Source organism: Cyprinus carpio, chromosome A18, assembly GCF_018340385.1.
Source record: "Cyprinus carpio isolate SPL01 chromosome A18, ASM1834038v1, whole genome shotgun sequence".
Lineage (NCBI taxonomy): Eukaryota > Metazoa > Chordata > Actinopteri > Cypriniformes > Cyprinidae > Cyprinus > Cyprinus carpio.
The window spans coordinates 5,742,011-5,769,930 of NC_056589.1; the positions used below are offsets into that span (position 1 = coordinate 5,742,011).

The 27,920-nt window shown below is 35.2% G+C and overlaps 2 protein-coding genes across 3 annotated transcripts; one reads left to right on the plus strand and one right to left on the minus strand.

Annotated features, from left to right (window-relative positions):
* Window positions 1–2,279: 2,279 nt before the first annotated feature.
* On the minus strand, window positions 2,280–16,353 carry LOC109063307 (ADP-ribosylation factor GTPase activating protein 2). Of its 2 annotated transcripts, XM_042774871.1 has the most exons (17): window positions 16,198–16,353; window positions 14,389–14,507; window positions 14,171–14,243; window positions 13,060–13,191; window positions 12,274–12,354; window positions 11,523–11,628; window positions 11,380–11,436; window positions 10,948–10,986; window positions 9,319–9,371; window positions 6,923–7,059; window positions 6,606–6,737; window positions 6,293–6,421; window positions 6,066–6,215; window positions 5,858–5,984; window positions 3,855–3,945; window positions 3,595–3,716; window positions 2,280–3,496 (listed from the first exon to the last, which is right to left on the minus strand). In XM_042774871.1, exons 1-17 carry the CDS (start codon window positions 16,267–16,269, stop codon window positions 3,476–3,478), a joined length of 1,641 nt encoding a protein of 546 aa, XP_042630805.1. In that variant the 5' UTR covers window positions 16,270–16,353; the 3' UTR covers window positions 2,280–3,475. The 2 variants fall into 2 exon arrangements, with proteins under 2 accessions (XP_042630805.1, XP_042630806.1); XM_042774872.1 differs by lacking the exon at window positions 10,948–10,986.
* A 278-nt stretch (window positions 16,354–16,631) lies between these two features.
* On the plus strand, window positions 16,632–27,701 carry LOC109068195 (signal recognition particle receptor subunit alpha-like). The gene is made up of 13 exons (XM_042774867.1): window positions 16,632–16,923; window positions 18,077–18,160; window positions 18,256–18,419; window positions 18,593–18,916; window positions 20,400–20,550; window positions 20,725–20,855; window positions 20,987–21,105; window positions 22,674–22,760; window positions 22,855–23,029; window positions 24,395–24,606; window positions 24,684–24,847; window positions 26,529–26,627; window positions 26,718–27,701. Exons 1-13 carry the CDS (start codon window positions 16,801–16,803, stop codon window positions 26,844–26,846), a joined length of 1,962 nt encoding a protein of 653 aa, XP_042630801.1. The 5' UTR covers window positions 16,632–16,800; the 3' UTR covers window positions 26,847–27,701.
* The last annotated feature ends 219 nt before the right edge of the window (window positions 27,702–27,920 follow it).

The window sequence follows — 27,920 nt, forward strand, 5'->3', positions numbered from 1 at the left end:
TACTCTGATGCTGTGTGTCCCGGCACGACGAGACAAAACCAATAAAACGCATTACAAACAAGGCATTTGTTGCATCCAGTGGGGACATAATTACTGATTATAATGACTTATACTCTTTTTAAGTGCTGTGTAAACATAAAAACATGTCTGCATTTGTGATCAGAGAAACATCAACAAGTGCTGCTCTACACTGCTCAAAACTCAGCGGCAAATTCTTTAAACATGAAAATATGAGTCCGAAGTGCCAGAATGTCCTTGTCAAGTTGGAATTGCCCCACTTTATAGAAACAACTCTCTTGGATTCAGGAAACAGTCCTCTGTAAAATGCGCTGCACACATCTGAATATTTGGGTTGAACTGTTCTGGAACAGTGTTGTAAACATAACTTAAAGGAATACTCCACCCCAAAATGAAAATTTTGTCATTAATCACTTACCCTCATGTTGTTCCAAACCCGTAAAAGCTCCGTTCATCTTCGGAACACAATTTAAGATATTTTGGATGAAAACCTGGAGGCCTGTGACTGTCCCATAGACTGCCAAGTAAATAACAGTGTCAAGGTCCAGGAAAGGTATGAAAGTCGTCGTCAGAATACTCCATCTGCCATCAGACGTGCAATCTGAGTTATATGAAGCGACAGGAACACTTTTTGTAAGCAAAGAAATAAAAATAACGACTTTATTCAACAATTCCTTTGTCAACAGTCTCCTCTGTGTCTCTTCATATCACCGTATGCTACATATGCTCCTGTATCATCCGCGCCACAAGGATGCGCTGTTTTCTTTCAAATCAAAGCTAAATACACGTAGAAGCAGCGCATCCTTGTGGCGCGGATGATCCTGTCGACGACTTTCATACCTTTTATGAACCTTGACACTGTTATTTATTTGGCAGTCTATGGGACAGTCACAAGCCTCCCGGTTTTCATCTAAAATATCTTAATTGTGTTCTGAAGAAGAACGAAGCTTTTACGGGTTTGGAACGACATGAAGGTTAGTGATTAATGACAAAATTTTCATTTTGGGGTGGAGTATCCCTTTAACGACTCATTTCTAGTTGTGTCTGCTATTTGGAAGGCCAAACAAAGTAGTTTCGCTTTCACAACGAAGCACACAGCGTCTCCACAACATGGCGCCGGTGGCAACAGTACTACAGTGAGAATAAAAGTTATTCCTTTCTTTGTGTGAACATTTGGGCGGTGTTATGCAAATCTTCCCACACAGTGATGTAAACTTTTATAAAGAATATCTTTTTGGGTTTGAGACTTTAGTCTTTGCAACTTTAGGGATCTTATCTATGCACGAACAGCTTTTAACACTCCGAAGAGAAAGGAAAACTTGAAATTGCATCATATGACCCCTTTAAGAAAAAGTGTGTGTAGCTTGAAGCTAATTGTAGCTAATTTCTCTGTTACCTAATAAAGACCTGCTTTATGGATGGTAACTCTAATATTATTATTGAAATCTAGTTACTAGTAAGTAGTTTCTGCCCAACACTGGTTGTAACTCTATCTCTCAATAAAATGTCTAAGTAAAATTATATTTAAATGCATAGTTTTATGATTCATTGTGGGGCATAACATATAATGTAATACAATACAATGCTGATTGGGAGATGTTTTAATGTTTTAACTGACTTTATCTGGAAAAATGACTCTTTGATATTGTCTTGCATTATTGACAAACTATTTTCCTGTTTGACACTGTAAAGCTGCTTTGACACAGTCATTATTGTATAAAGCACTATATAAAATAAAAGTGACTTGACTTTTTTAATACTTTTTTTTAAAATTGGTTTTTTGAAAATATAGTGAATGTATGTTGATTCAGTCCTATGTTTGTTCATGTTGAAGTATTACTAACAATATAGAAGACAATATCTTCTTACATTATAAAAAATCAGTAAAGATCTCACAGTAAAAAGACGTTGAAGGTAGATGTTTTTATTGACTTTTTTATTATACTAAATTGTACTTTAATGAAATTTTATGAAATATTATGAAGTATTAAGCATGCAGTAAATGGTGTACAACAGGCTTTTCATTAGTTTTGATCATGTTGATAAATTTAGAGGCAATTATGACACAGAAGGCTTTACAAGGTTAACGTCAGCCAGGCCAATTCTCTACTGATTTAATTTTTATTAGGGTTAAAGGGTAAACACTCACTTTGTGTGCATTCATTATTCCATTACCACTCTTGTTTATTTTGCACTTTATCTGTAATCCTTGTGTCATAAAATGATTGTTGGGTTTATTGAATCAAAGTCTTAACCAGCTGTTGTGGGGGATTTCAATCTTTATTCTCACAAATCTCAACAGATTCTTCTCAACAGGCTACAATAAATAGCTTTTATTTCAGACTGCAGTTGGATCGTTGTTCTTTATTTTCAAATTTAGCATTGGGATACAAACGGACAGGCAGACAAATACCACTCGCCAGCTCCCGGTCTGGCATTAACCCAAAAGTAAAGGAAAGAAAAGCTGTAATGCATGTACTAGAAAACAGAACTGCACATGCACATAACCAGAAAACAGACGTCAGTGGGTGAATTTTAAATAAACAATTTTGTCATCTGTCAATCTGTCATCTAAACTGAGGGCGTCTTATTAAATTGTCGTTGATGAAATCACATCACTGTAAACCTCCTCAGTCTGCTTGGTTTCTTGAGCATTTTCTCTGTGAAAATGAGTGAATGCTGGAAATATGGATACAGCACCAGTGTCTTCGGCTTATGCTGGCATGCAAAACAAACATGGTTCAGTTTAAAATCATCAGTCCTGACAACTCAAACTCCCAAGAATCACTCACACATCCACATCACAAAAAGCCCCAAGAACTCGTCCTCGACATGCCAGGACATATTGCACAAAATTACTGTTACTTTATCACTTAAACTTTGCCGTCATAATAACTAATAATGTAAAATGCATCAAAATCTAATAGATTGCATTTAGGAAATGGGCTCAAAATATTCAAAATGTATAAATATACATATGGGGTTCCCTTTCCTTGTTTACTGAATGCACTGAGGTCTTCAGATACCGTTAAAATACAAAAAGAAAGCCATAAGAACATATTAGCGCTCTAAGTTTAGTTATGCATTTAATTCCAGACAAAATACTTTTCAAAACCATACTTATTTGAAATCAAAGACCAGTACATGGCACAGAATACAGGGCTTTTAGTTCAAACAGAAAGCACTGTGATTCTGAAAACAAACTTTACACTCTTCCCAGTGCTTCTGATGTTATCTGAAAATAAAACAAGAGTCTTCAAATAGAAATTAAAATACTGTCAGCAAGAGTGTCTACAGTGGTCTGGGAAGAGACTGGGAGCTCCCGGGTCTTGGTCTTTCTCTCTCTCGCTCCCTCTCTCTCAGATGTGTATTCATGTAGAAAAGACAGACCAGAGCCAATCAGCAATGAGGAGCGTCCTGTTTAATACAACTTCCGTTTCAATCTAATGCAGTCCTTTCAGTAAGATCCATAGCGATCCTGAACACACACGATCAGATGGAGTTAATACAGCTGATGTAAAAGTGTATATTTATGTGTGTGTGTGAGAGAGAGTAGACTGAAATGTGTGTGTTCACCTGAATGGTATTCATAACTCCGTTAGCCAGCACTGCCATCTTCCCTGCAACAGTCTTCACACCTTGCTTGAACTGAGCGATGTCAGGACCGGAGGGAAGCACGTTGTCAAATCCTGATGAGCCTACAGTGATGTAAATGAATGAAACAGAGTGGGTGCCACAGTCTCTTATATGATACAGCAACAAACATAAGACTTTTGTCCATTTTATAATCAAATTAGCATGACGTAAACAATATTGCTAAAGACATAAGTGTTTACCAGAGGAACGGACACTGCCATCACCAAACAGGTCAGCAGAGCTGATGGAGGTGTTTCCAGTCATGCTTTCTAGACGAGTCTTTGCTTCATACTAGGGAGGAAAAATAATCTATTTACATAAAACAATACTGTAAATGGGTATTAAGATAATTTGTTTTTTATAATATATATATATTTACATTTACATTTATAGACGCTTATATCCAAAGCGACTTATACTTACAAAATATATATATATATATATATATATATGCATGTTAAAAAAAATACATGACATAAATGTATTGGACTTTTGTAGAAACCATGTTACACAACCCTTCAAATGTTTGGGGTAAGATTTAATACATTTTATTCATTAAGGACAAATTAAATTGATCAAAAGTGATGAAGACATTCATAAATTCTGAAATTAATGCTGTACTTTTGAACCTTTTATTCATCTAAGAATCTTGAAGTATTACACAAAAAAATACTAATCCACAAAAATACTAACCAGCTAAAACTTGCAGTACATTATATAATCATAAAAAAATATATATGACAATTTATAATATAAAAGATGAAATCTGTACATTACAAATAATTGTAAAACAACAAAAATATTTTCAGTAATGTACTATAAAAAATTTTATAATATATAAATAAACAATGTATAAAACATTATATATGTCTGTGTTTTTAAGATATGTTCTTTTAAATATTTTGTATAATATGTGTATATTCTTTGTATGATACTTTTTTTTTTTTATATGCTCCCTTTGGGGTCCATTTTTAAGAAGAATAATGTTTCATTTCACTGTTATGCAGACAATACGCATATCTATTTACCATTAAAACAGAAAAATAAGAATGCTCTAACTCCTACTTTAGAATGTTTAAATGATATAAAAGCCTGGATGTCCTTACATTTCTTAAAACTTAATGAAAATAAAACAGAGATTATTATTTTTGTTCCAAGTGAGACTGTTAATCTTGGCCCTCTGGTCTCGTATAATAAGATGGTGGTGAAAAATCTGTGTATTTTATTTGACAAAGCTTTTAAATTCGATAAGCAAATAAATGCTGTCGTTAAATCCAGCTTTTTCCACTTAAGACTTCTGGCTACAGTTAAGATATTTCTCTCTTTTAAAGATCTTGAGAAAGTCATCCATGCCTGTGTTTTTTCAAGGCTTGAATATTGTAATTCTCTGTACATAGGAGTCAGCCAGAAAGCGTTGTTGCATCTGCAGGCAGTTCAAAATGCAGCAGCTAGGATGCTAACAGGCACTCGAAAATGAGAACACATCACTCCAATCTTATTTTCTCTACAGTGGTTGCCAGTACATTTCCAAACAGAATTTAAGCTTTTATTGTTTGTTTTTAAATCATTAAATGGTTTGGCACCACCTTACCTCACAGACCTTCTACAACGACACACGCCTACTAGATCCCTTAGGTGCTCTGATCAGCTGCTTCTAATTGTTCCTAGATCTAGATTAAAACTTATGGGCTTTTTCAGTAGTTACACCTAGACTGTGGAATTGTTTACGTCTGCATGTTAGAGCAGCTCCAACTTTACTTACATTTAAAACTCGGTTAAAAATTAATTTATTATCTCATTCAAATGGGGATTGAAGAGTGTCACTAAACTTTTTGTTTTTACTCTGAATTTATCGTTGTATGTTGTTGTTTTTATTTTTTTCTACTTTTTTTTTGTACAGCACCTTGGGCAGCAGCTGTTGTATTAATGTGTGCTTTAAAAGTGAAATAAACAAACATTAAAATTCATCTATATATTAAAATGTTATAAACAGAAATTATGTATATTTATTACTATTATAATATACATTATATATATATATATAATGTATATGTTTTTTATATTTATGTGTGTGTGTGGTGTGTGTGTATATGTTTTTCTTTTTAAGATTAAATATGAAAAAAAAAAAAAAAGCATATGAAAAATTAGTGTCAAAACCACCAGTCAGAGTCTGAGAACTCAAGCTCTAGTGGGCTCACTGTACCTCTGGATTGCTCTCACGGCCGAAGAACATGTCCGATGAGATTGCTTTAGCATTGGCAAACTTCTTTTGTGCTTCGCTGGACTCTGTGACAGGCACAGACACCTCAGGCTTCCGTCGGCTGGGCAACCTGAGACACATTGTGTCAACAGTCATAAAACCAGCCACAAACCAACCACTGTCTACTGGATCGGGACGTTATTCAACAAACCTTTCTCCGATTGGCTGGATGCTTGAGATGGTGACCTCACTGTCTTTAGGCTCCTCTTTTTCCAGAGCCCAGGAAGAGAACGATGATCCTCCATCATTGTCCCACCGCGAACCAAAGCTGTCTCCTGATGTGAAAGGGTTGTCCTTGTACCTGAGATCACAATGATTGATACACATGACACACATGCATACACTCACATTCACAAATGCTGTCCGTCACAAACATACTTGGGTGGTCCAGAGGTGAACCCGGGCTCATCAAACATGTCCAGCTTAGAGCGAGAAGAGGACTTGACTCCGACCGGGGTCTCCTGCTCGATCACCTGCATCTCAGCCATCACGGAATGAGACACGGCACTGCGGACGATCAAAGTCACATCATATCAGCCTCATTAAGCTGAATGTACAATAAAATTAACAAACAGACACATCGCTCAGCATCCTGGGCTATTAATCTGCTGCAGACAGTGATGTCATGCTTGAGGGGAGTGATGTGATTAACGTGACAGTGGTTTAATCGAGGTTGCCGCCGTGTCTTTACCTCCTGTGGCCGAAACCCATGCCCAGCCTCTCCGCCTGTTCCTTCTTCTTGCCCTCAAGGTTCTTCAGTTTCTTCTCCTCCATCTTCCTGTCAATCTCCAGCTCTTTGTAGGCCAGTCGCATCGAGGCCACTCTGTGAGAAAAGAGGGAATGCAATCAGGGAAAAAAAACTGCTGAAGCTACAGCTCTGAGTGCACTGTTAGAGGCATCATCGTCTTACTCAAACATACGCTTGACCATTCAATAGACTCTAATCAAAATCTCAGCAGTTTCTCAGCATCTGCAAATGTCCAAGAAATTTGGAACCTGGAGACTCACATGGAGTCTTCGGCTTGTTTCTTGGTCTCAGTGGCCTGTTCCTCTCTCATTTTCTCTGCCACCTGGGCTTGTTTCTCCACCTCGGTGAAGCTCTTGCTGCTCACCTTCTGGGCACCAAGACCCTTTTTAGCACCAAGCTAAAATCAAAATGATAACAGTGTAAAGACATTTATTTATAACATTTTGAACAAAGTAACATAACCATGAGTTTTGAGGTTAAACAACAATATATGCCTCTATAGATGGTTTATAATTACTATATATTTATACATAAAAGTACCTGATGAAACTTATGAAAATACTAAACACATACTAAAAATATTTTATTCTATCTATATATTTTATACAGGTGATTAATTTTTTCTAGGGTTGGCCACCCCACTCACAACTGCTGCTTCTGTCTCTTTCTTTTTTCCTTGACAAGAATTGTGTTTATTTAGACGCAGAACGTATTTATGACCATATAAAACGGGAGACTTTTCAGACGTGAACTCCAACTTCGCCTCAGTGCCATACGCTAATCAAACAAGCGCAGAAAAGGTACAGGTGACGAGAAGCTTCAGTTGAACAACAGTGAACTGCGCTCAGATGAGATGTTGTCAGGCCATATGTCAGTAAAAATGTATTTTTCTGTCCTGTCAGCTCTTATACTGTGCTTGTAAAACATGCTCTTCAATTACACCCACAAATGTGGCACCTCATGCTGTAGCCTGTATCACAAGCGCAAAAGAAATTATGAGCATGCAATAACAAAGTGATGTCGTCAGGTAAGTCATGAAGTTACCAAAAGAAGATTAAAGCTGCCTTAAAACTGTGCGTGCATGCAAGTATTTGTTATATGAGTCAGATTTAGGAACATATCTCTGAAATGCAGTGGTTTTCAAATCTGTTCATCTAACACACCCCATTCAACTCATCAGCTCATTAGTAGAGATTTTAAGACATGGAGAGAGTCAGAAAAGGTAAAAAGTTGTGAGAAAATACGATGTGTGTCAGATCCGTGTCATGTTCAGCAGCAGCAGCTCTTAAAGCAGCCAATATAACCTAATAACCAGCTGCTGCGATGTCTGTTCATCAAAGAACAAGAGAGAAGAGAGGAAATCAGTGACTTTTGTAGCTTTAAGGATTAATCTATATTTAAATTAGAATTTAGTGTTTGATAATTCAATTTCTGTATATTTCCTACTTGCTGAAAGGCACATGTAGCTAAATATGACATTTATTATAATGGGCTTATGTGAAGATTGTTTTAAGTTCACTTAAATTAGAGGTTGTTATTTTTAAAAGTCTAATAAATGTTAAAATTGATAGCGTTCAATCATACTGTAATCTTGAATGGCTAGTCAATGGTTAAATATTAGGGGGAGTAGTATTGGTATCAGTGATACTCACCTTTAGTCAGAGACCAAAAGATGTCAAAAAGTCAAAAGTCAAAAGATGCCATTAAATAATTAAAAAAATATATATATACAATCTTTATGTTGTTTCTAAAATAATTTGAAGATTGAATGTGAAATTATTGCAATATAAAAGTATATTTAAAGACTATAATGTTAGGTTGGATTAATCGTGATTAATTTTTAAAAACTAAAAAAAATCAGAGATTAATTAGATTTTTTTTTTAATCAATTGACAAGCACTAATATAAAAGTACTTTTAATTGCATTTACATTTATTTTATTCATCTGTCATACACACTTTTATCTATATAAAAGCAGTACAAAAAAATTCTATTTTATTTTAAATAATATAAGTACAGTACATATAAATACAGTGTCATTTTTAATACATTAAATTTTATTTAAATATCCCAGTACCATAATATTACAATAAAATGTCATCCTCAATGAGAACAAGAGAATTATGCTTTTACAGTTACAATTACAGTACATATAAATACAGTAACATTTTTATTACATTTAATTATTTTAGTACCATAATACTAAAAGTCATTCTCATGAATGAGAACTAGAGAATTATGCTTACTTGTTATGAAAGTATCATTCTGAGTAAAATATATATATTTTTTTCCAGATGAAATATGACCCAGACATGTTGTTGACAGATTTTGTGAACTCTATTAAAACTCTTAACTGCAGTCTTTCTAAAAAAAAAAAAAAAAAAAAAAAAAAATAAATAAAAAAGGCTGCAGTTAAGAGTCAACTCTCGTCTGTTTTTATATCTCCTGCTATAATAAAGACAACTGAGTAACCTCTATTAGAAAATTTTATTTAATTTTTATTTTTAAAGTTTCTTTAGTTTTAGGCAGAGCCACTGTTCTAGTTTCTCTATAGTGCCGCAAGACTGACACCTACTGACTAAAACTGAACACTGCAAGATCAGGAAGCACAATTCCCTCAACAGGAAGTGACTGAGGACACTGATTGTTCACCTACCCCTTTCTTTACAGCGGCTGGCTTCTTCTTTCCAATAATGGAGGGTTTCACTTCTGAAAACAGACAACATAGTCAGGGAAAGGTAAACCAGAAACCATTTCCTCCTAGATTATTCCAGAGAACACAACTTCTCCAGACAAGGATCATTAGTGCATGGCGATAGAGCCGAAAGTGCCCTGAGAAATATCATGCTGGCAAAGCCTGAGGAAAGGAAAGAGGACACACCTCACATAATCAATTCAATTATCAGAGCAAGAGTGTGTTTAAAGTGTATACATGAACACTGAGATCATTCATGCAGCATTACTATGGCATATTGATCCAATGAGTTACATAAATAAGACAAAAATCGGGGTGTCTGGAAGCTTTGTGCTAAGACGAATGCTGAAATTGGTCTTCAGATTTACATCCACTTCATCCGGATCAACAATGAAAAGCCGCTCTAATCTCAATCCAGACCAGAAAACCACAGCAGAGCTCTGGGTCCAGTCTGGAAAGTGCATGACAGCTCTTTATGAGATTAGAAAACCCTACATTATACATTTTTGTTTTTTTTTGTCAGCGAGTAACTTTACACACCAACTATGGGAAAGTGGGATAAGATATGCCACTTTGGAGTGGAATAGGAAGGAATAATTCACCCAAAAATTACAATTTGCTGAAAACTTAGGCGTTCAAACAGCTGATAAAAACATCTCAATAATCCACACGATTGTTTTGGCCTGTTTCCGCTTGTAAACGGTGCTTGATTTGTGCAGATGGATTTGTTTCTTATACACGTGCAGCTTTATTTGATGGACTGGAGTGGTGTGGATTATTGTATTGTTTTTATCAGCTGGTTGGACTCTCATTCTGACGGCACCCATTCACTGCAGAGGATCCACTGGTGAGTGATGTGATGTAATTCTACATGTCTCTGTATCTGTTCAAATGAAGAAACAAACTCGGGTCACAAAAAGTGGTTCAGTGACACAAACTTGCCCCACATTAAGAGTCAGAACTGGCAAATACTCCGTAAGTAAGAATAATTACATAGCATTTAGGTAAGATCTGCCATATATACATATAACAGGGATGTCAATATTTGTATTTGATAGTCATTAAAATGATTTAGTTCAAGTAATGTTCCAGGTTCAATAGAAGTTAAGCCCAAAATATACATAAGTTTTTATGTGTAAACTAAGGTATGAATAAAGTGCACTGTTTATCATCAGCATATTATGTGTGTACTTTATGAACACAGACAAATTTTGTGCACATAGCCCAAAAGGCTATGATTTCAGCTGTACGTGTGTGTTTGTGTCAAAACTGAATTATACTTTGGGCTTTAAGCTCTGTTATTAGCATTTATTTCATAATGTTGATCAGCACTGAATTTCTCAATTTTCAATTAAATCCCATTCAACAATTTTGTCAGTGCAATAAATACAATGTCCCTGATGACACCCTGAATAGATTTGAATTGGAAGGAAAATGCATAATTATTTGCAGTAATATTATGCTAAAGAGGAAGAGGTGGAGCCAAAGCGGCACACACACACAAATTAAGTATCAGTCAAGCGCAGAACCATGCTGCTTCATTCTGATCAGCCAATAGGCATCCTGCCATTTCAAAATCGTTCATATCACCTTCAGTAGACTCTTCAGATGTCAATCTCATTGAGTCGTCTACATTAACAGAACAGACAACAGGCTTTCAATTCATTTGCAAAGAATGTTGCAGAACTACATTTGTTGGCTTGCTATTACACATACACATGATTTTAAGAGCCTTGAGTACATAGTCATGTGTTTTCGTCATATTTATAAAATGATTTTTACACCGTGCAATTTTCCAAGTACCATAGCACTTTTTTACTTCATTCCATAGCATGGGATACTTCATTAGTTTTCCAAACAGGTCCTGGAGTTTGACTTACTTAGAGATTCACCAATGTTTGGTGAGAAAATACTTCCAAAATAATAATTGGGTGGTGAAGGGAGAAACTGAAACACTGGGGGTTGTGATGGTAATGTTCATTCTGCCTGAGCGCTCAAGCATGCAATCCAGGAAACACTCACCTATTGTGGCTTTAGGACTTGTGCTCAGTCCTTCAATGCTCGGACCCTCGTCAGGTTCTGGTTCACACGGACAAGAAATGATTACATATAAAAGTACTGACAATGAATTGCATGCATTTTGATGTGTAATGCAGTACACTCACGAGTGCTGGTCTCTGAACTCTTCAGATTGCTCTGCTCCAGTTGAGGGGTTACGGCTCCATTCTGATCTGTTAGGGACGGGGACGCCATGTTCCAATTGCTGGCAGGCTGCAGGTAAGAGAACAAATATCACATTTAACACATCAAGCCATGATAATAAAGGCATATCTGCATGAGCACAATCTTAATGAGATAGTTAAACCGAAACTAAACATCAACATCATTTTCAGTCATTCAAAATAACAGAATATGGACTTAACAAAATGTAACAGAACATAAAAACTTCACTTCATTACTAACTGAGTAAGTGTTAAAGACTATTCTTTAATTTAATGCGAGGTAATATAACACAGTGTGTGTGTGTATACAGTACAGGTCAAAATTTGGAAACATTACTATTTTTAATGTTTTTGAAAGAAGTTTCTTCTGCTCATCAAGCCTGCATTTATTTGATCAAAAATACAGAAAAAAATGTAATATTATGATATATTATTACAATTTAAAATAATTGTTTTTAAATTTATTATACTTTAAATTATCATTTATTTCTGTGATGCAAAGATGAATTTTTAGGATACTGTATGTATATATATATACTGTATGTACTGTATATATATATATATATATATATATATATATATATATATATATATATATATATATATATATATATATATATATATATAAATAAAGCACATCATTAGACATCAAAACTCATGTACAATTTAAAATGCACAACTCTGTGTGTCCTACCAGTGTGTGCTCGTCAAAGAAGTCAGTCTCTCTCTTCTCTGTAGGTGATGGCTGAGCACAGCTGGAGTTGTCAATCCACAGCTAATTGGTGAAAAGGAAAAAAACATCTAAATAAATGTCCTGAATGCAGCTCTCCAAATACACACTGGTTGTCTGTTGTGCTTCCAATCTGGGAAGATAAAGCTAGGTAACGTGGAGTTTGTTCAGTGACTCAAGTTCAAAGTGTATTTAATATCACAAACACAACAGCTGCATATAAAAAGAGATGAAATCTGAATATACCATTACATAACTAAACAGCAACATATTTAAACATATGAAGAAATAATATATTAATATATTTTAATAAAGTGTCAATCACATAAACAATAAGCTAAAGTGCAAGTGGTTCACAATTAGTAGGTTGCATGTATGTTGTCAACATCAAAAAGCATGCATTCAGTCAAACTCATCCACGAAAACACTATTCAAAGCAAAAGAATATATGACCCAGACTACATTAAATACAACAAGCATAAACATGGTTTGTGAGAACCACAAGTGTGGTTCACGACAACAAACACTCAGGTTACTTATTAACACAGGCCTGTTGTAATAAAACCTACACATGATGTCCAAAGTAAAATCTTGAAGCAAAGCCAGTTTGAAAGACTTTGCTTTTAGCGCATGTTAATAGCATGACACGAAAATATCTTTAAATAGCCAATGCTGACAACGTCTCCACAGGGCACAGTTCATTTTCTAGGCAGTGATAATGCTGGAACAGTGTGAGATTGGTATACTCACATCAGTGCCATACTTGGAGAGCGCAGCGTTGGCAAGCTGTCGAATCTTCTCTCTGTACATCTGAGCCGCACGACTGTTGTACTTCGCATTGGTGTCGTTGGTGGTACAGCCATGTTGGCGGAAAAACCCCATCTGTGCACAAAGACAACATGGGAGTGATGAAGTGATGAAACATGCACAGTGTCTACAGTATAGGCTAGGTTTTAAAGGCAGAACCGATGCAAATGTATGCGGGTCAAAAACGTTAAGATGTCCGCATCAAAAGAAATGTACAAAAGTGATTTTGTGTCCATAGAAAGCACATTAAATGTAAGTAAAATGTCTACTTTTGAGGTTTCAAATAAGTTTTTGGAGAATAAAATGTCAAAATTGGGTTGAAATAATGTTACATTGTCATTCAGTGTAACACAATATTTATGCAAATATTCAAACAACATGCTTATTCTGACGTGTACATATTAAAATATCTAAAAGAATAATGGAGCATACTAAATTTTATTGTGTTTTAAATTAGTAAAAAATTCTTAATGACAAATGGGCAAAACCTAGGATAGTGGCAAATGTTAAAAATGTCAAATTACAACTCATTAGTATTTGGGGGGAAAGTAATTAGTCTTTTAATGTGTCATAAATTGATTTTTGTTGTAAATATGCCTGACAAGATTGTTACACTGAATGACATTTTATTGGGTGTCTTCTGTAAATCAGGGGAAAATGTATGATATTTATTTTTTGCTCAGAAAAACAAAATTGCCATTAAATAAAACAGAAACTTTTTGCATTTTTGGGGGGAAAAACTACAACAGTTTAAAGCAGTATTACACTTTTTTTTTTATGCTTAAACACTTTTTCGTCTTTGACCCACGCATACTATATGGTAGGAAAAAGAAGAACTAACCACGTTGGTTTGTTTGTATTTAACACCATGCCAGCTTCTGTGGCTATTTTCATGGCGAGAAAAATGTATGGCCAAATCAGGTTTTTACCATTTATTTTTTGCTAAACTCTAAAACTGTATTTGGCTTAACTATGTTTTAAAAAAAAGTTCTCTCACAAGGTTAAAACCAGCACAATCTAAAATAAAACATGCTTCAGGGATAAAGGGACTAACCGCGTTGGCATTTCCTCCAACCTGCATACATCTCAGCTGAAACCAGCTCCAGTTGGAATCCAGTTCTGTGGATCTGAAAAACCAATATACTACACTTTAACTCACTCTTTAACTCTTGCGAACATTCTGTAACACCATGGATGAAAAAAAACTTTGTCAGACATTCACATGACGGCATAATTTAACAAGCAGAGAAAACAACAGAGGTCCAGACTGACCTGATAAAGCTCAAGTGCACTCCCAAGGAGCGATGTATCCCAGAACAGTCAATGCACAGAAACACTCCATATGAAATACTGGCCCAACTCGGGTTCTTAGCAGCACAGTCAAAGCAGGCCTAAAAACAAACACACCACTTTATTAAAACTGCCTCATAAAAACTCTGTAAACTCCTGTATAATTCCTGTCCTCAAAATGACACGTGTCTTCATATGTCCTCTTCAGGTTAATAGCATGGGCTCCAGGATGTTCCATGTTTATGTACAGTACAGGTCAAAAGTTTGGAAACATTACTATTTTTAATGTTTTTGAAAGAAGTCTCTTTTGCTCATAAAGCCTGCATTTATTTGATCAGAAATAGAGAGAAAAACAGTAATATTGTGAAATATTATAAAAACTTAAAATAATAGTTTTCTATTTGAATATACTTTAAAAAAAAAATAATTTATTCCTGTGATGCAAAGCTGAATTTTCAGCATCATAACTCCAGCCGTCAGTGTCACATGTAACATCCAGTCTATCACATGATCATTTAGATATCATTCTAATATTTTGATTTATTATGAATGTTGGAAAAAGTTCTGCTGTCTAATATATTTGATGAATAAAAGGTTAAAAAGAACTGCATTTATTCATTTAAAAAAAAATTCTAAAAATATATATTCTAATAATATATTTTCTTTACTGTCACTTTTATCAATTTAACACATCCTTGCTGAATAAAAGTATTGATTTTATTTAAAAAAAAAAAAGAAAAAATATACTGACCCTAAATTACTGACCAGTAGTGTATATTGTTATTACAAAATATTTATATTTTAAAAACATAGCTTTTTTTTTTTTTTTACTTTTTATTCATCAAAGTATCATAAAAAGTATCACATGTTCTGAAAAAATATTAAGCAGCAGAACTGTTTCCTAAAGGATCATGTGATAATGAAAATTCAGCTTTGCATCACAGAAATAAATGCTAATTTAAAGTGTAATAAATTTAAAAACAATTATTTTAAATTGTAATAATATATCACAATATTACTGTTTTTTCTGTATTTTTGATCAAATAAATGCAGGCTTGATGAGCAGAAGAAACTTCTTTCAAAAACATTAAAAATAGTAATGTTTCCAAACTTTTGACCTGTACTGAATGTGTGTATATAGATAGATAGATAGATAGATAGATAGATAGATAGATAGATAGATAGATAGATAGATGTGTGTAATGAGAATACAAGTTTCAAAATACGTTCAACTAATCTGAATGTACATTAATCCGCGATTTCATGCCCTAATATACATATTTTACAAATATGAACGAGTTCGATCCATCTTGGGACTTTCCAGACGGGCATCTCCCCGGGTTTTGAGCAGGTTCTGAGCGGGTTTTGAGAGGGTTTTGAGCAGGTTCTGAGCGGGTTTTGAGCGGGTTCTGAGCAGGTTCTGGGCGGGTTCTGAGCGGGTTTTGAGGTACATTATTACAAGATGAGTCAGTTTTCATCGCCGTTGCGTCATTCTCGTGTAACAGACGGCCAGTAACCGAGTGATTTCTTTCAAGACAGCTCTTTTATTCCTAATAGCTTGTTAATATTAAGTCATTAGTGTTTCACAGCTTGAAACAGGTGTGTTTTTCAGGCGTTAAACTGGAAGTAAACATGATGTGTTGGACGGGACCCGGGCCTCATCAACACCGGTTTAGCGACAAACAAATGACACGTAATCCCACACAAAAACACTCTTATGGATGTCTCTGAACGGGCTAGAACGATATTAAAACATTCACAGACAGATTTCTATAAGACCTGGTGTGTTACCTTGTTTGTAGGTACGGAGCGCAAACGTTTAAAAATGGTGAGAATTTCTGTCTTGTTCGGTTCCGACGCCATCTTGCCAAAATGCCAACTGAACAGAGAAAACAGAAACCGGAGAGGATTGACAGACCGACCGGAAGTGATGCAGGTGGAAAACACAGGTCGCTCTCATACATGGAATAGTATAAAAATAAAAATTGGAGAATCGGTATATTAGTAAAAGCTACCTTTTAGACATATGCAGCTGGAGGTTTTTATTATTTTTAAGAAACATACATCTGCATTTATAAATCAAATATTTATTAAAAACGTAAAGTATTCATTGAAAAAAGTGGAATTTTCTTAACTTAATGGATCCATGTAATAGATCTAAAATAACAAAAAATAACATATAGTAGAGCAACTTCAGCAGCTCCACGGGAAGTTGCGTCACTTCCGCGTTGTGCCACTGACGTGTCTGATCGTGAGTGTTCATGCTGACGGCGGACAGCGCTGCGCACGTTAACGCAAGCGCAGGCCAACTCTGGAGCGGTTATTTATTTATTTATATTTTTCCACGTTTTCGGTTTTTGTTGAACGGTGTTTGTTGGTTGGTGGTTGGCAGAGATGCTGGACTTCTTCGCCATCTTCAGTAAAGGGGGGATCGTGTTGTGGTGTTTCCAGGGCGCCGGTGTGACCGAATCCTTCGGCGGGCCCGTTAACGCTCTCATCCGCTCCGTCATCCTGCAGGTACAGTCCTACCGATTACTGTCCAGTCAGTGTGTATCAGCTGTGAGGGGCGATGTAGGGTACCACAGTTACTGTGTAGCATGATGTAGAACAGCTCGAATATTGACACTGAGTCCGAGTTTCGGGGTTTGTGCCTGTTGGACAGTCACAAGTGTTGCGCAATGCTGGATAAACCAGCCTAGACCTACAGAAAGAGCTCAAACTAGACGCTTTTCATGTTTGTTTATAGTTTTCAAGATGTTGATATATATTTGAATTCTTCAAAGAACACTAAAAAGTTAATTGCTTGTAAGATTCAATAAAAAATACAACTTATAGCACACTGTCAAATCAGATTTAATGTCTTATAAATAATAATGACTCTTCTCTTCTAATAAAGTTGTCATATTATTAGAAAATAATTGTTATATCAATTTATTGTTATATCTAAATTATATTTCAGTAGCTCACAATTAAGGGGAAAAAAAGTCAAACTCAGAATTGTGTGATATAAACAATATATAAACAGTTCTGAAAAGAAAATTCCAAATTGTGAGATACAACCTTGCAATTGCAAGAAAAAAAAGTGACATTGTGAAATAAAAAGGTCACAATTACCTTTTTTCTTTTTTTATTCTGTGGCAGAAAAAAAAAAACATAATTGCAGCTTGCAAGATGTAAACTCTGAATTGCTAGAAAGTCAGAATTTTCAGTTTATATCGCAGATTTCTGCCCTCTTTGTTCTCAGAATTGTGAGATTTGTGCCCGAATTGTGAGATATAAACTATAAATTGCAAGAAGAAGAAAAAAACAAACATTTTATTCAGGGCAGCAACAGGCTTCGATTGTAAACAGCAGTAGCTGCTAACTCAAAGAAAGTAAACCAAAAGTTAAAGTAAAAAAAAAAAAACACACACACACACATTCTACAAATATTAGATATGTTTGATCAACTGTTATCTAACTTAAAATGAATCTAGCATGAGAAGACCTCAAGTGTCTATATTGCAATCCACCTTCAGAACGACTTTTGGTCTGTGTTCCACCTTTTCAGCCAAGTGCAGCATTAATTTGATGAAAGATTCCTCATGACATTTCAGATTTAGATTATATCAATGTGTGTGTTAAGACACGGTTGAAGTTGAAAGTTTGTTTTTTGGCTCTCCTTTTGCAGGAGAGGAGTGGGAATAACTCCTTCACCCACAATGCCCTCAGTCTTAAATACAAGCTGGACAATGAGTTTGAGCTTGTGTTTGTGGTGAGTGCTTGTTTTCCTCCTTTCAATGCAAATAATACAATTCTGCAGATCAGTCAGCGGTCCGTATGTCCGATCGTGTGCTTCTGCTGTCTCAGGTGGGCTTTCAAAAGATCCTGACGCTGACGTATGTGGACAAGTTCATAGATGACGTCCAGCTGCACTTCAGAGATCGGTACAAGAATGAGCTGGAGCAGAGAGGCGCACTAAAGTTTCTGCTCAATAACTTTGAGTTTGGAGATGACTTCCACATACTTCTGCGGTGAGCTACACCTTTTTTCTGGAACAATAAATATAAATGTCTTGTCAAAAAAAGCATATTTTTGTCTGGAAAAAAAGTAAAGCTAAACCTTACAAAAGGATCAAAATAACACATTGTCCACATTGTTGTATTATTTTCAGCACTTAAACTCTAGCCATGTGTGTGTTTTGCAGGGAGGCAGAGGGCAGCAGCAAAGCCAAGGCCCCCGTCTCTATGAGGACTTTCAATGAGTCCCAGAAATCCCAGAAAACTGTGAAGTCTATGATTGAGACAAAAGATGGAGACAAAAGCAAGGAGCAAGTAGGCAAGAAAAGTAAAAATGCCAAAAAGGAGGGTGAGAAATCAGGAGGGGATCAGGCTAAAGCTGCCGCACAGACTGCCTCGAAAAAAGCTGTGGAGACTGGAAACGGGGGCCTGACCCAAGAGGAGATTATCGAGAGGAACCGTGCCAAGTTCTTCAGTAAGCAGCTGGGTGGAGCAAAGCCAGAAAAGTCCAGGCAAGGCACTCTATGACTTGTGAGAAAAAGCTTTGTTTATGGCAGATGAGGCCCTACTTTTGAATTTCGGGCCACACGGGTGTCGCAGATCTCAATATGACTTTCACTAAATCACTTAAACCAACATATTGGTCATCCGATTACATAATTATAATAATTTATCCTGAGCAAAGATGATTTTTAAAGCAGGGTTATTATCATTAACTAAGGGGCTGCTTACCTTATTAAACAAAAACCTTTAATGCGTTTAGACCGTTCATTTACCGAAAACACAAACTTTTGAAGATGGGTTAAGAAAACGATAATAAAAACATGAATTTGTGAAAACAGTGACGTTGTGCACATGCATATAATGTGTTAAGTCTATAGGTATATTTGTAGGCGGGTGTGTGTTTTCTTTTTTGTTTGTTTTTTTACAAAGTGACATCGCCAACTACTGGCCTGGCATGGATAATACAGCATTTTTTGTTGTTTTCATGGATCTGTGTGAATGGGGATCGTTTTGATAACGTTGTTGTCTGTATGCGAAACTTTTCAAAAATGCAAAGGAAAAACTTTTCTGTTTTTAGTACAGTCGTTGTCATGTAAACATACCTTTAAACCATAAAAAAAAAATTAATAACTTGAAATAAAATAAGCATTAGCTGAAATAAAATATTAATATTAATACATTATTTCAACTAGTTAGGAAATCAACATATTTTTCATTTTCTTTTAAGTTAAAATACTAAAATGATTAAAACTAATAAATAAATGAATAAAAAAAAGTCAAAAACACAACAAAATGCGTTTTAAAAGTTTAACTAAAATTAAAGTGAAAATATAAAAATTCCAAATATTAACAAAAAAATATAATAGTAGAAAGCCCCTTTCACACTGAGATTCCGGATAATACACGGGTAATGTGTCCCGGCAATCATTCCTGGATCGTTAGATTTTGGTTCATTCACACTGCCAGTGATTTCCTAGAATCTGTGCGTACGTTCACACACAACCCATAAAGGTCCCGTAATGACACGTGACATCAGGATGTGACGTGTAATGTACGAGTCAAAAACACTAGGCACGTTAACTTTTACTTAAGCTGGCGAACAATCTCAGCTTCAGTGAGGATAGTGAAGAGCTAACTGATCTCTGCTTCATTACAGTTTGCACATAGTTTTTCGTGGCGAACGTTGATCTGCCTTCAAAACCCCTGGTAAAAGAGTCGCACGATAACGTGCGTCATCACTACGACACAGAGCTCATTCTGGGACTGAACCCGGCAATGTTACTAGGTTCCCAACCCGGGATCGATCCAGGAATCAATCCCTGCACATGTTTGCGTTCACACAGAAGGGGATCCGGCAATTTTCCGGGACCAACATGCAGTGTGAAAGGGGCTTAACATTTCAGTATCATTCAAAAGTTTTTATTTTATTGCATTTCATTTGTAAGTGGCTTTGGGTAAACGCGTCTGATTAAATGTAAATGTATTGTACAGTAAGTCCCCTAAACCTCAGAAGCCAAAGGGGAAGATGAACCGGGTGTGGGATATGGGCGGGAAGAGAATTGCAGAGCTGGATTACAGTGGAACCAATGGCGACAACTCCAGTGACGCACAGAACCAAGACCCTGATGCCACAGCTGAACCAGTGAGCAGTCCATCATTACTCCTGACAAACAGTCTCAAAGTCACTGCACCATCTTTTTACTAGACAGCACTAACTCTGCGGTCTCAGTGTTGAAGGCTGCTGGAAGTTTAAAACTTTTCAGTGAAATTCAGATATTGCAGATGTAATTGTCAAGTATCTCTGTGTTCCTCCCAGCTGATCCAGGTGGATTCAATGAAGGGTGACCTGCGAGGTGTCGATTATGAGTCCTCCGATGATGATGATGATGAGGATGAAGAAGTGCAAGAAGAGGACAGAGTTGTGGTGGCAAACACTAACAAGAAAGGGTAAGATTTTAAACTCGCAACTATTGTGTCCTTTCAACACGGGCTGAAAATGTTGTATTTCTTCATCTGTACTTGCTGCTTCTGCGTCTTCAGTTGATATTGAATGTGCACTCTGTGTGGTTTCCCTGCAGAGGCAAAAAGGGTGGTTTCGGGGGAATGTTTGGGATGCTGAAAGGCCTGGTGGGATCTAAGAATCTGACTCAGGAGGACATGGAGCCAGTTCTGGACAAGATGAGGGATCACCTCATCGGTATGACAGTTGCACATCATTCAGAACACTTTTTGTTTACATGTTTTTAAAATGGTTACAGGGTTTAGTCATGGAAAACCTGTGACAAATTGTAATATGGTGTTTTCTAGACCTGGAAAATTCATCAAAATTATATTTGACTATATATGGTACATATGATTTGTTTTAAAATATTTAATTAGCTGATCGGGGAGGTGGAGGGGTAAAAAATAAAGTTCAGATAAATCATCTATTCCCTGCTGGTGGAATGTCCTGCCCAACCTGATCCGAGTCTTTAGCCATCCTCATCTCTTCCACCTTCACTTGACCCTCTAACACTAGTGTTCTGTATTCTTCTTCTGTTCTATCTGCTTCTTTTCTTCTTAATAATTCTTAAAAAAATAATAACAACATGACCCTCTAACACTCAATCTATTCTATCTTTTTTCTTTCTACTTTTTATTCTTTTTATTATTATTTAAAAGTAAACTTGCTACATGTACTGCGTAAGACTAACTGGGACTTCTCACAACATTGATGCTCTTTTGTTGTTTTGATTGCTTCTATTACCCTCATGTGTAAGTCATTTTGGATAAAAGCATCTGCTAAATGATTAAATGTAAATGTAATAAAAAATTGGATTAATAATAATAATAATTTATTGTCATTGCGATTAGAATAAATAAAAAATGTTATGCAAATAATGCATCTTAAAATAAGATACTATAGTTGAAAATGTGTAATAAAATTTAGTTTAAAACATTTGAGTAAAATAAAATTCTTAAATTGTAAAATTTATATAAATGCATAATAAATTTAACAGTACAATAAAGAGAAGCATAATATTGTGATTAAAATAAAAAATGGTAAAATAAAACTAGATTCAAATGCATAAAAAATATATATAAATTAATAAAACGTAACAGAAATGTATTAAAAAATTTGATTAAAAAATGATTGCAATGAATAATTTAAAAAAAATTTATGAATAAATAATACATATAACAGCACAGTATATGTAGAAAAAAACAGTAATCTGATTAAAATAAGCACAAATTTGATTAGATAAAAAATAAGTACATCCACCAGAACAGTACTATACAGTAGGTATAAAAACTTAATAAAATTAAATTTTATTTTTATAAAAGAAAATTATTAAAATAAATGAAAATAAGATTTTAAGTTAAAATGTATATACATCAAAAATATGTCTAATAGTACAGTAATATAGGATTAAAAAGGCATAACAGAAACTAAATATTTACCAGGTAATATTTTATGCATTTAGAATATTAATTTTCCACAGTATAAATTGGATGATCATATTTGGGGATTAAAAACCCCACAGCTAGTTATTGATCTTTATAAAACTTGCCTGTGAGCAATAAAGCTTTTTGATTCATGAGTGAATTGTTCTTTTCAGTCTGTTCTTTTTAATGAAATTGCTGAAAAGTTCACAAATAAGTCTATATGAATTGGACCTGATCAAAATAATGCTTTTAAGATTGCATTAATCATGGAACTGTGTATACAGACTACGTTATAACTTAATTAAACTAATTGCAATTTGTCTTTTCTTGTTTCTCTAGCCAAGAATGTAGCAGCCGAAATCGCTTCCCAGCTCTGTAACTCTGTGGCCAAGAAGCTGGAAGGCAAAGTTATGGGCACCTTCACCAGTGAGTACAGAGCTTTCCCACACACCTGTTCATCTTCTGTCTTGCTTTCTGGCCGTCTGCTCATCTAAATCTTCTTCTGGTTTCCTCTCTCCAGCTGTGGCCTCTACAGTGAAGCAGGCTCTGCAGGACTCTCTGGTGCAGATCCTGCAGCCCAAGCGGCGCGTGGACATCTTGAGGGACGTGCTAGAGGCTCGTTCTCAGCGCAAACCCTTCGTCATCACCTTCTGTGGGGTGAACGGTGTCGGCAAGTCCACCAACCTCGCCAAGGTTAAAAAAAACCTTTTCTTCATTTTCAAATTATTGAAATCACCCAATAGAAATGTACGGTGTGGAATAACTTGAAATTGACTTTTGGTAAGAAGTGCTTGAAATTAAAAGAAAAATGTACATGCAGTTGAGAATGTATTATTTAAATATAAGAAAATTGTAATTTAAGTTGTGGATTTATTATAGTTAGATTATTTTTTTTTATGTTTTTGAAAGAAGTCTCATTCTCAACAAAGCTGCATTTATTGAATCAAAAATACTGTAAAAACAGTAATATTGTGAAATAATATTACAATTTCAAAGAAATGTTTCCTATTTTAATACATTTTCATTTTAATGTATTTTATTCCTGAGATGCGAAGCTGAATTTTCAGCATCATTTCTGTAGTCTTCACTGTCACATGATCTGTCAGAAATCAGTCTAATATGATTTGAATGAATTATGATAAATTATTATTGTTGTGCATTTTTTAGTTATATTTTTATTTGTTATCAATTTTTAATAATGGGTCTCTTTTTTCTGCTTAATATATTTATGGAAACCATGAAACATTTTCAGGATTCTTGGATAAATAAAAAGCTCAAAAAACAGCTTTTATTTGAAATAAACATTTGTAACATCGTAATTTAATGCATCTTTTCTAAATTAACCCCTTAATTGTTTTGTCCTTAATTTTAATGTCCTGTTTATTGTCCTTTTTTGTCCTTTTTTTCAATCAAATCTTTTAGTAATCATCATAAATTATATATCACTTGAAAGATTAAAAGCCCAAGATTCCATTTTGAAATTGGACATTGCGTTACCATGGAAATGGTACTTTAAAATCTTTTGGCGGTCTCCTCCCCCTTAGTGGACAGTGTCAAGTATCATTTTACAATACGCATTACGGTCTTTTAGAATAAAAACTTTTTATAATCTTGGCAAAAATCATACCATTGAAAAGGTCTGAGCCTCAGAATTCCATATCTATTTTGAGATAGAAGAAGCATTGACAGAAAAATCTAGACATTAGTGACACAAAAATGCATTAAAAAAAAATTCAGTGGAGTTTGGATGCACCCGGTGGCTGTTTGTGGTATGACGCCCTAAATAAAATCTCACAGGAACCTAATTTTTTTTTTCATATCAACTTACAGTTTGGAACATAACTTTTTTTAGACGAGGCTTTAATTTTATACCAATTTTAGAGTAAAAACTGTTATGTAAAATATTTATAATAAATAAAATAATTCTCTTTTTTTTTTTTTTAACATTAACAAATGTTTTCAACATTGATAAGAAATGTTTCTTGAACAGCAATTCAGTATGTTGAATATAGAGATCATAAAGGTCATAAAGGTTTTGTTTTTTTAAGGTCATGTGACTGCTCTTATTGGCTGATCGAGAACGGCTTCACTGTGCTCATCGCGGCCTGTGACACGTTTCGCGCGGGTGCCGTGGAGCAGCTGAGGACTCATCAGCGCCGTCTGAACTCTCTGCACCCCCCAGAGAAGCACGGAGGGCAGCCGACCGTACAGCTCTTCGAGAAGGGCTACGGCAAGGATGCTGCTGGGATCGCCATGGAAGCTATCGCCTTTGGTAAAAACCATGTGATTATAGAAGAAATGAAACTTCACCAGGATTCTTATGTTTTCACATCTCTCTCTCTCTTGCAGCTCGTAACCAGGGCTTTGATGTGGTGCTGATCGATACCGCCGGCCGTATGCAGGATAACGCCCCTCTGATGACGGCTCTGGCGAAGCTGATCGCGGTCAACACCCCAGACCTGGTGCTGTTTGTGGGAGAGGCACTGGTGGGAAATGAGGCTGTGGATCAGCTGGTAGGTGCAATGCCTCATGTGGCCTGTAGATAGCACTGCTTCATAATGTGTCATATGATGTGTCCATCTTTGGCCAACAAATGTTTCTGGACAATAAAAAGTGCTTTTGAACTAGGGAGTGCTTGATGTCTCAGAGTGCATTTATGCACTAAAATAATAGGCTGTTACAAATAATATATTTTTACAGTAAATTCTGCTTCCACTTGTATTCAATTGAAAATTGTGGGCAGGATATTGTTTAAAAATTCACACTTGTGTCTTTCAAGGAAGATCGAAAAGACTGCCGTGAAAGTGAGTAAATCGTGATGGAAGACTTTAGACAAGGTTTCTTTTTTTAAAATAGAAATTGATAGCTTTATTTAACAAGGAAGCATTAAATTTATCTGCATGGTGTGACGCTCCGCTCAATATTCCACTCTATGAATGTGCGTTGTGGCTTGTTTTTTTTAATTTTGTATCATTAAAATCATTTTATAAAATAATTATTACAAAGAGAATTTTTAGTTTAGGCCCAGAATTTTTATTTCGGTGCATCCCTATTTAAAATAAATGCTGGTCTTTATATGCCAAGAATCATAAAAGTGTATCATGGTTTGCACAGAAATATTAAGCAGTAAAAATAGTTTTCAACATTGATAATATTAAGAAATGTTTTATGAGCATTAAAACAGCATATTAGAATGATTTCTGAACGATCATGTGTCACTAAAGACTGCAGCGGTGTTATTTTAGTATTCTTGAGGATAGTATTATAGGTTCTATTCATTATTTTTAATACATTTTTGTATTTTTATTAGGGCTGTCAAATGATTAATCACGATTAATCACATCCAAAATAAAAGTTTTGTTTACATAATATATGTATGTGTACAGGGTATATTTATTATGTATATATAAATACACACATATAAATTATATATTTAGAAAATATTTACATGTATATACATTTATATATTTATATTCTTATATTTTATATTATATATAAATATATTTAATATATAAACATAACATATTCTTCTTAAATATATACATGCATGTGTGTGTATTTATATATACATAATAAATATACACAGTATACACACATATATTATGTAAACAAAACTTTTATTTTGGATGTGATTAATCGTGATTAATCATTTGACAGCCCTAATTTTTATATTTTGTTTTCATTTTATTTTTTTTAGTTGAAGTTTTGTAATTTTGTTGTGTTTTTGACTTTACATTTTTTTGCCAATATAGGTTGTGATTATTTTTATTTTTTTAAACAGAAAACTATTATTTTTAATTGTAATGATATTTCACAGTGTTACTGTTTTTATTGTATTTTTGCTCGAATAAATGCAGCCATGTTAAGAAAACATCAAAAACAAACAAAATAAATAAAAAAAATCACATAGACCCCAAAATATACTGTATAATTACAAAAAAATGGATTGGTCAGCTTTAACTACTTTGAGAAAAGTAACAGGTACAGCATTGCAACATCTATGTATAAGATTAAATCAAACATACACAAGGAAAAGTTAACGCGGTATAATTCCATAACTAGGCTTCCCTGATGGTTACCACTCTCTCACTCGTTCTGTTTCTATTGTTTCCATTTGCATGTGGGAAAGTGATATCTGAAGCCCAGTCCTGAGCGTCATTGTTGATGCAGTGGATGTTTGCTGCTTTGTTGTAGGTTAAATTTAATCAAGCGCTGGCTGATCATTCCAAGACTGACAAACCCAGGCTCATCGACGGCATCGTTCTCACCAAGTTTGACACCATTGATGACAAGGTATGACTCCAGGATCCTTTTTCATGGCCTTTGTAACAGTTTTTCTGAAATGGATCATGGTTAGGAGAAACTCCACATTGTTTCCTGTAGGTGGGCGCTGCCATCTCCATGACCTACATCACAGGTCAGCCCATCGTGTTTGTGGGCACCGGGCAGACGTACAGCGATCTGCGCAGCCTCAACGCCAGGGCTGTGGTCAGCGCGCTCATGAAGGCCTGAGAAACACCACCCACACGACCTGTTTCGCTACAGCCAGACACGAGACCCTGTGACCCTCTCAGCTTCCCGTGAATGCAGACATGCTTTCCTACAGGTTTAACTGAAATTCAGTTCATATTTAGGATGCTCCTTTGTGTTTTGTTCCAGGAAAAAAAAAGTGTTTCAGTTTAATGAGTGGAAGGAATATCATTTGACTTGATCTCACCTCAGCAACCATTTTTGATTGACATGCAGCACAGCCAATCAGACAGCAGGGGTTTGGTTTTCATTTAAATAATGAGAAGAACTGTTCACTACGATCAAGTGTTCTTGTACTTTCTGCCCACCCAAAAAAGATGGACTGAGGTGTTACTCAAATGTTATAAAAGATATATAATATATTCTAAATGTTTTTGTCTACTTTTTATTTGATTAGTGTAGGTACGTTCAGATGATGGCCCGCAACCCAAACTGTCTCATGAAATCACTACCATAGTGCCTCAACTCATTACATTAGCCATTGTTCCCAAAACAATTCTGTGCAAACGCTGCCTTTTCTCACTCAGGCTTTTCATGTCTCTGGAGAAGAAAAGTATTATAAGATATTGTAAGGTTTGGTGCTTGAGGTTTGAAGGCGCCTCAGCAAAGAGTTCTAAAATGCTGCGTATACCAAACTATCTGAAGCTACATATTTGTTTTAATTCATTAGTGACTGTGCTGATCCCTTCTTTTTAGAACAAATTCAGGTCTTCATTCTCTTTCACCTCATGTTAATTAGCGTTAGCACAATGACAAGACTGGAGAGCTTCATAGAGAAGATTTGTTGTACTTTGAGAATGTGTAATATTTCTTAAATAAAGCTGCTATAATAGCTTATAATGACGTGTCATGTTTGGTACTAGTAGTTCAGAATTGTTTCATATACTGCTATTCTCACTAATGCTGAATTCTGTGGAAGCCTGATTTTCTGCAACAGGGGAAAAAAATGTAACTGACTATTTAGTATAAAAATTTAGATTTTTTTTTAAATTTAGAAATTTTTTTTTTTTTGTTAATTTAGACTTTTTTTTTTCAAGAAACAACGTCAGAATGGCA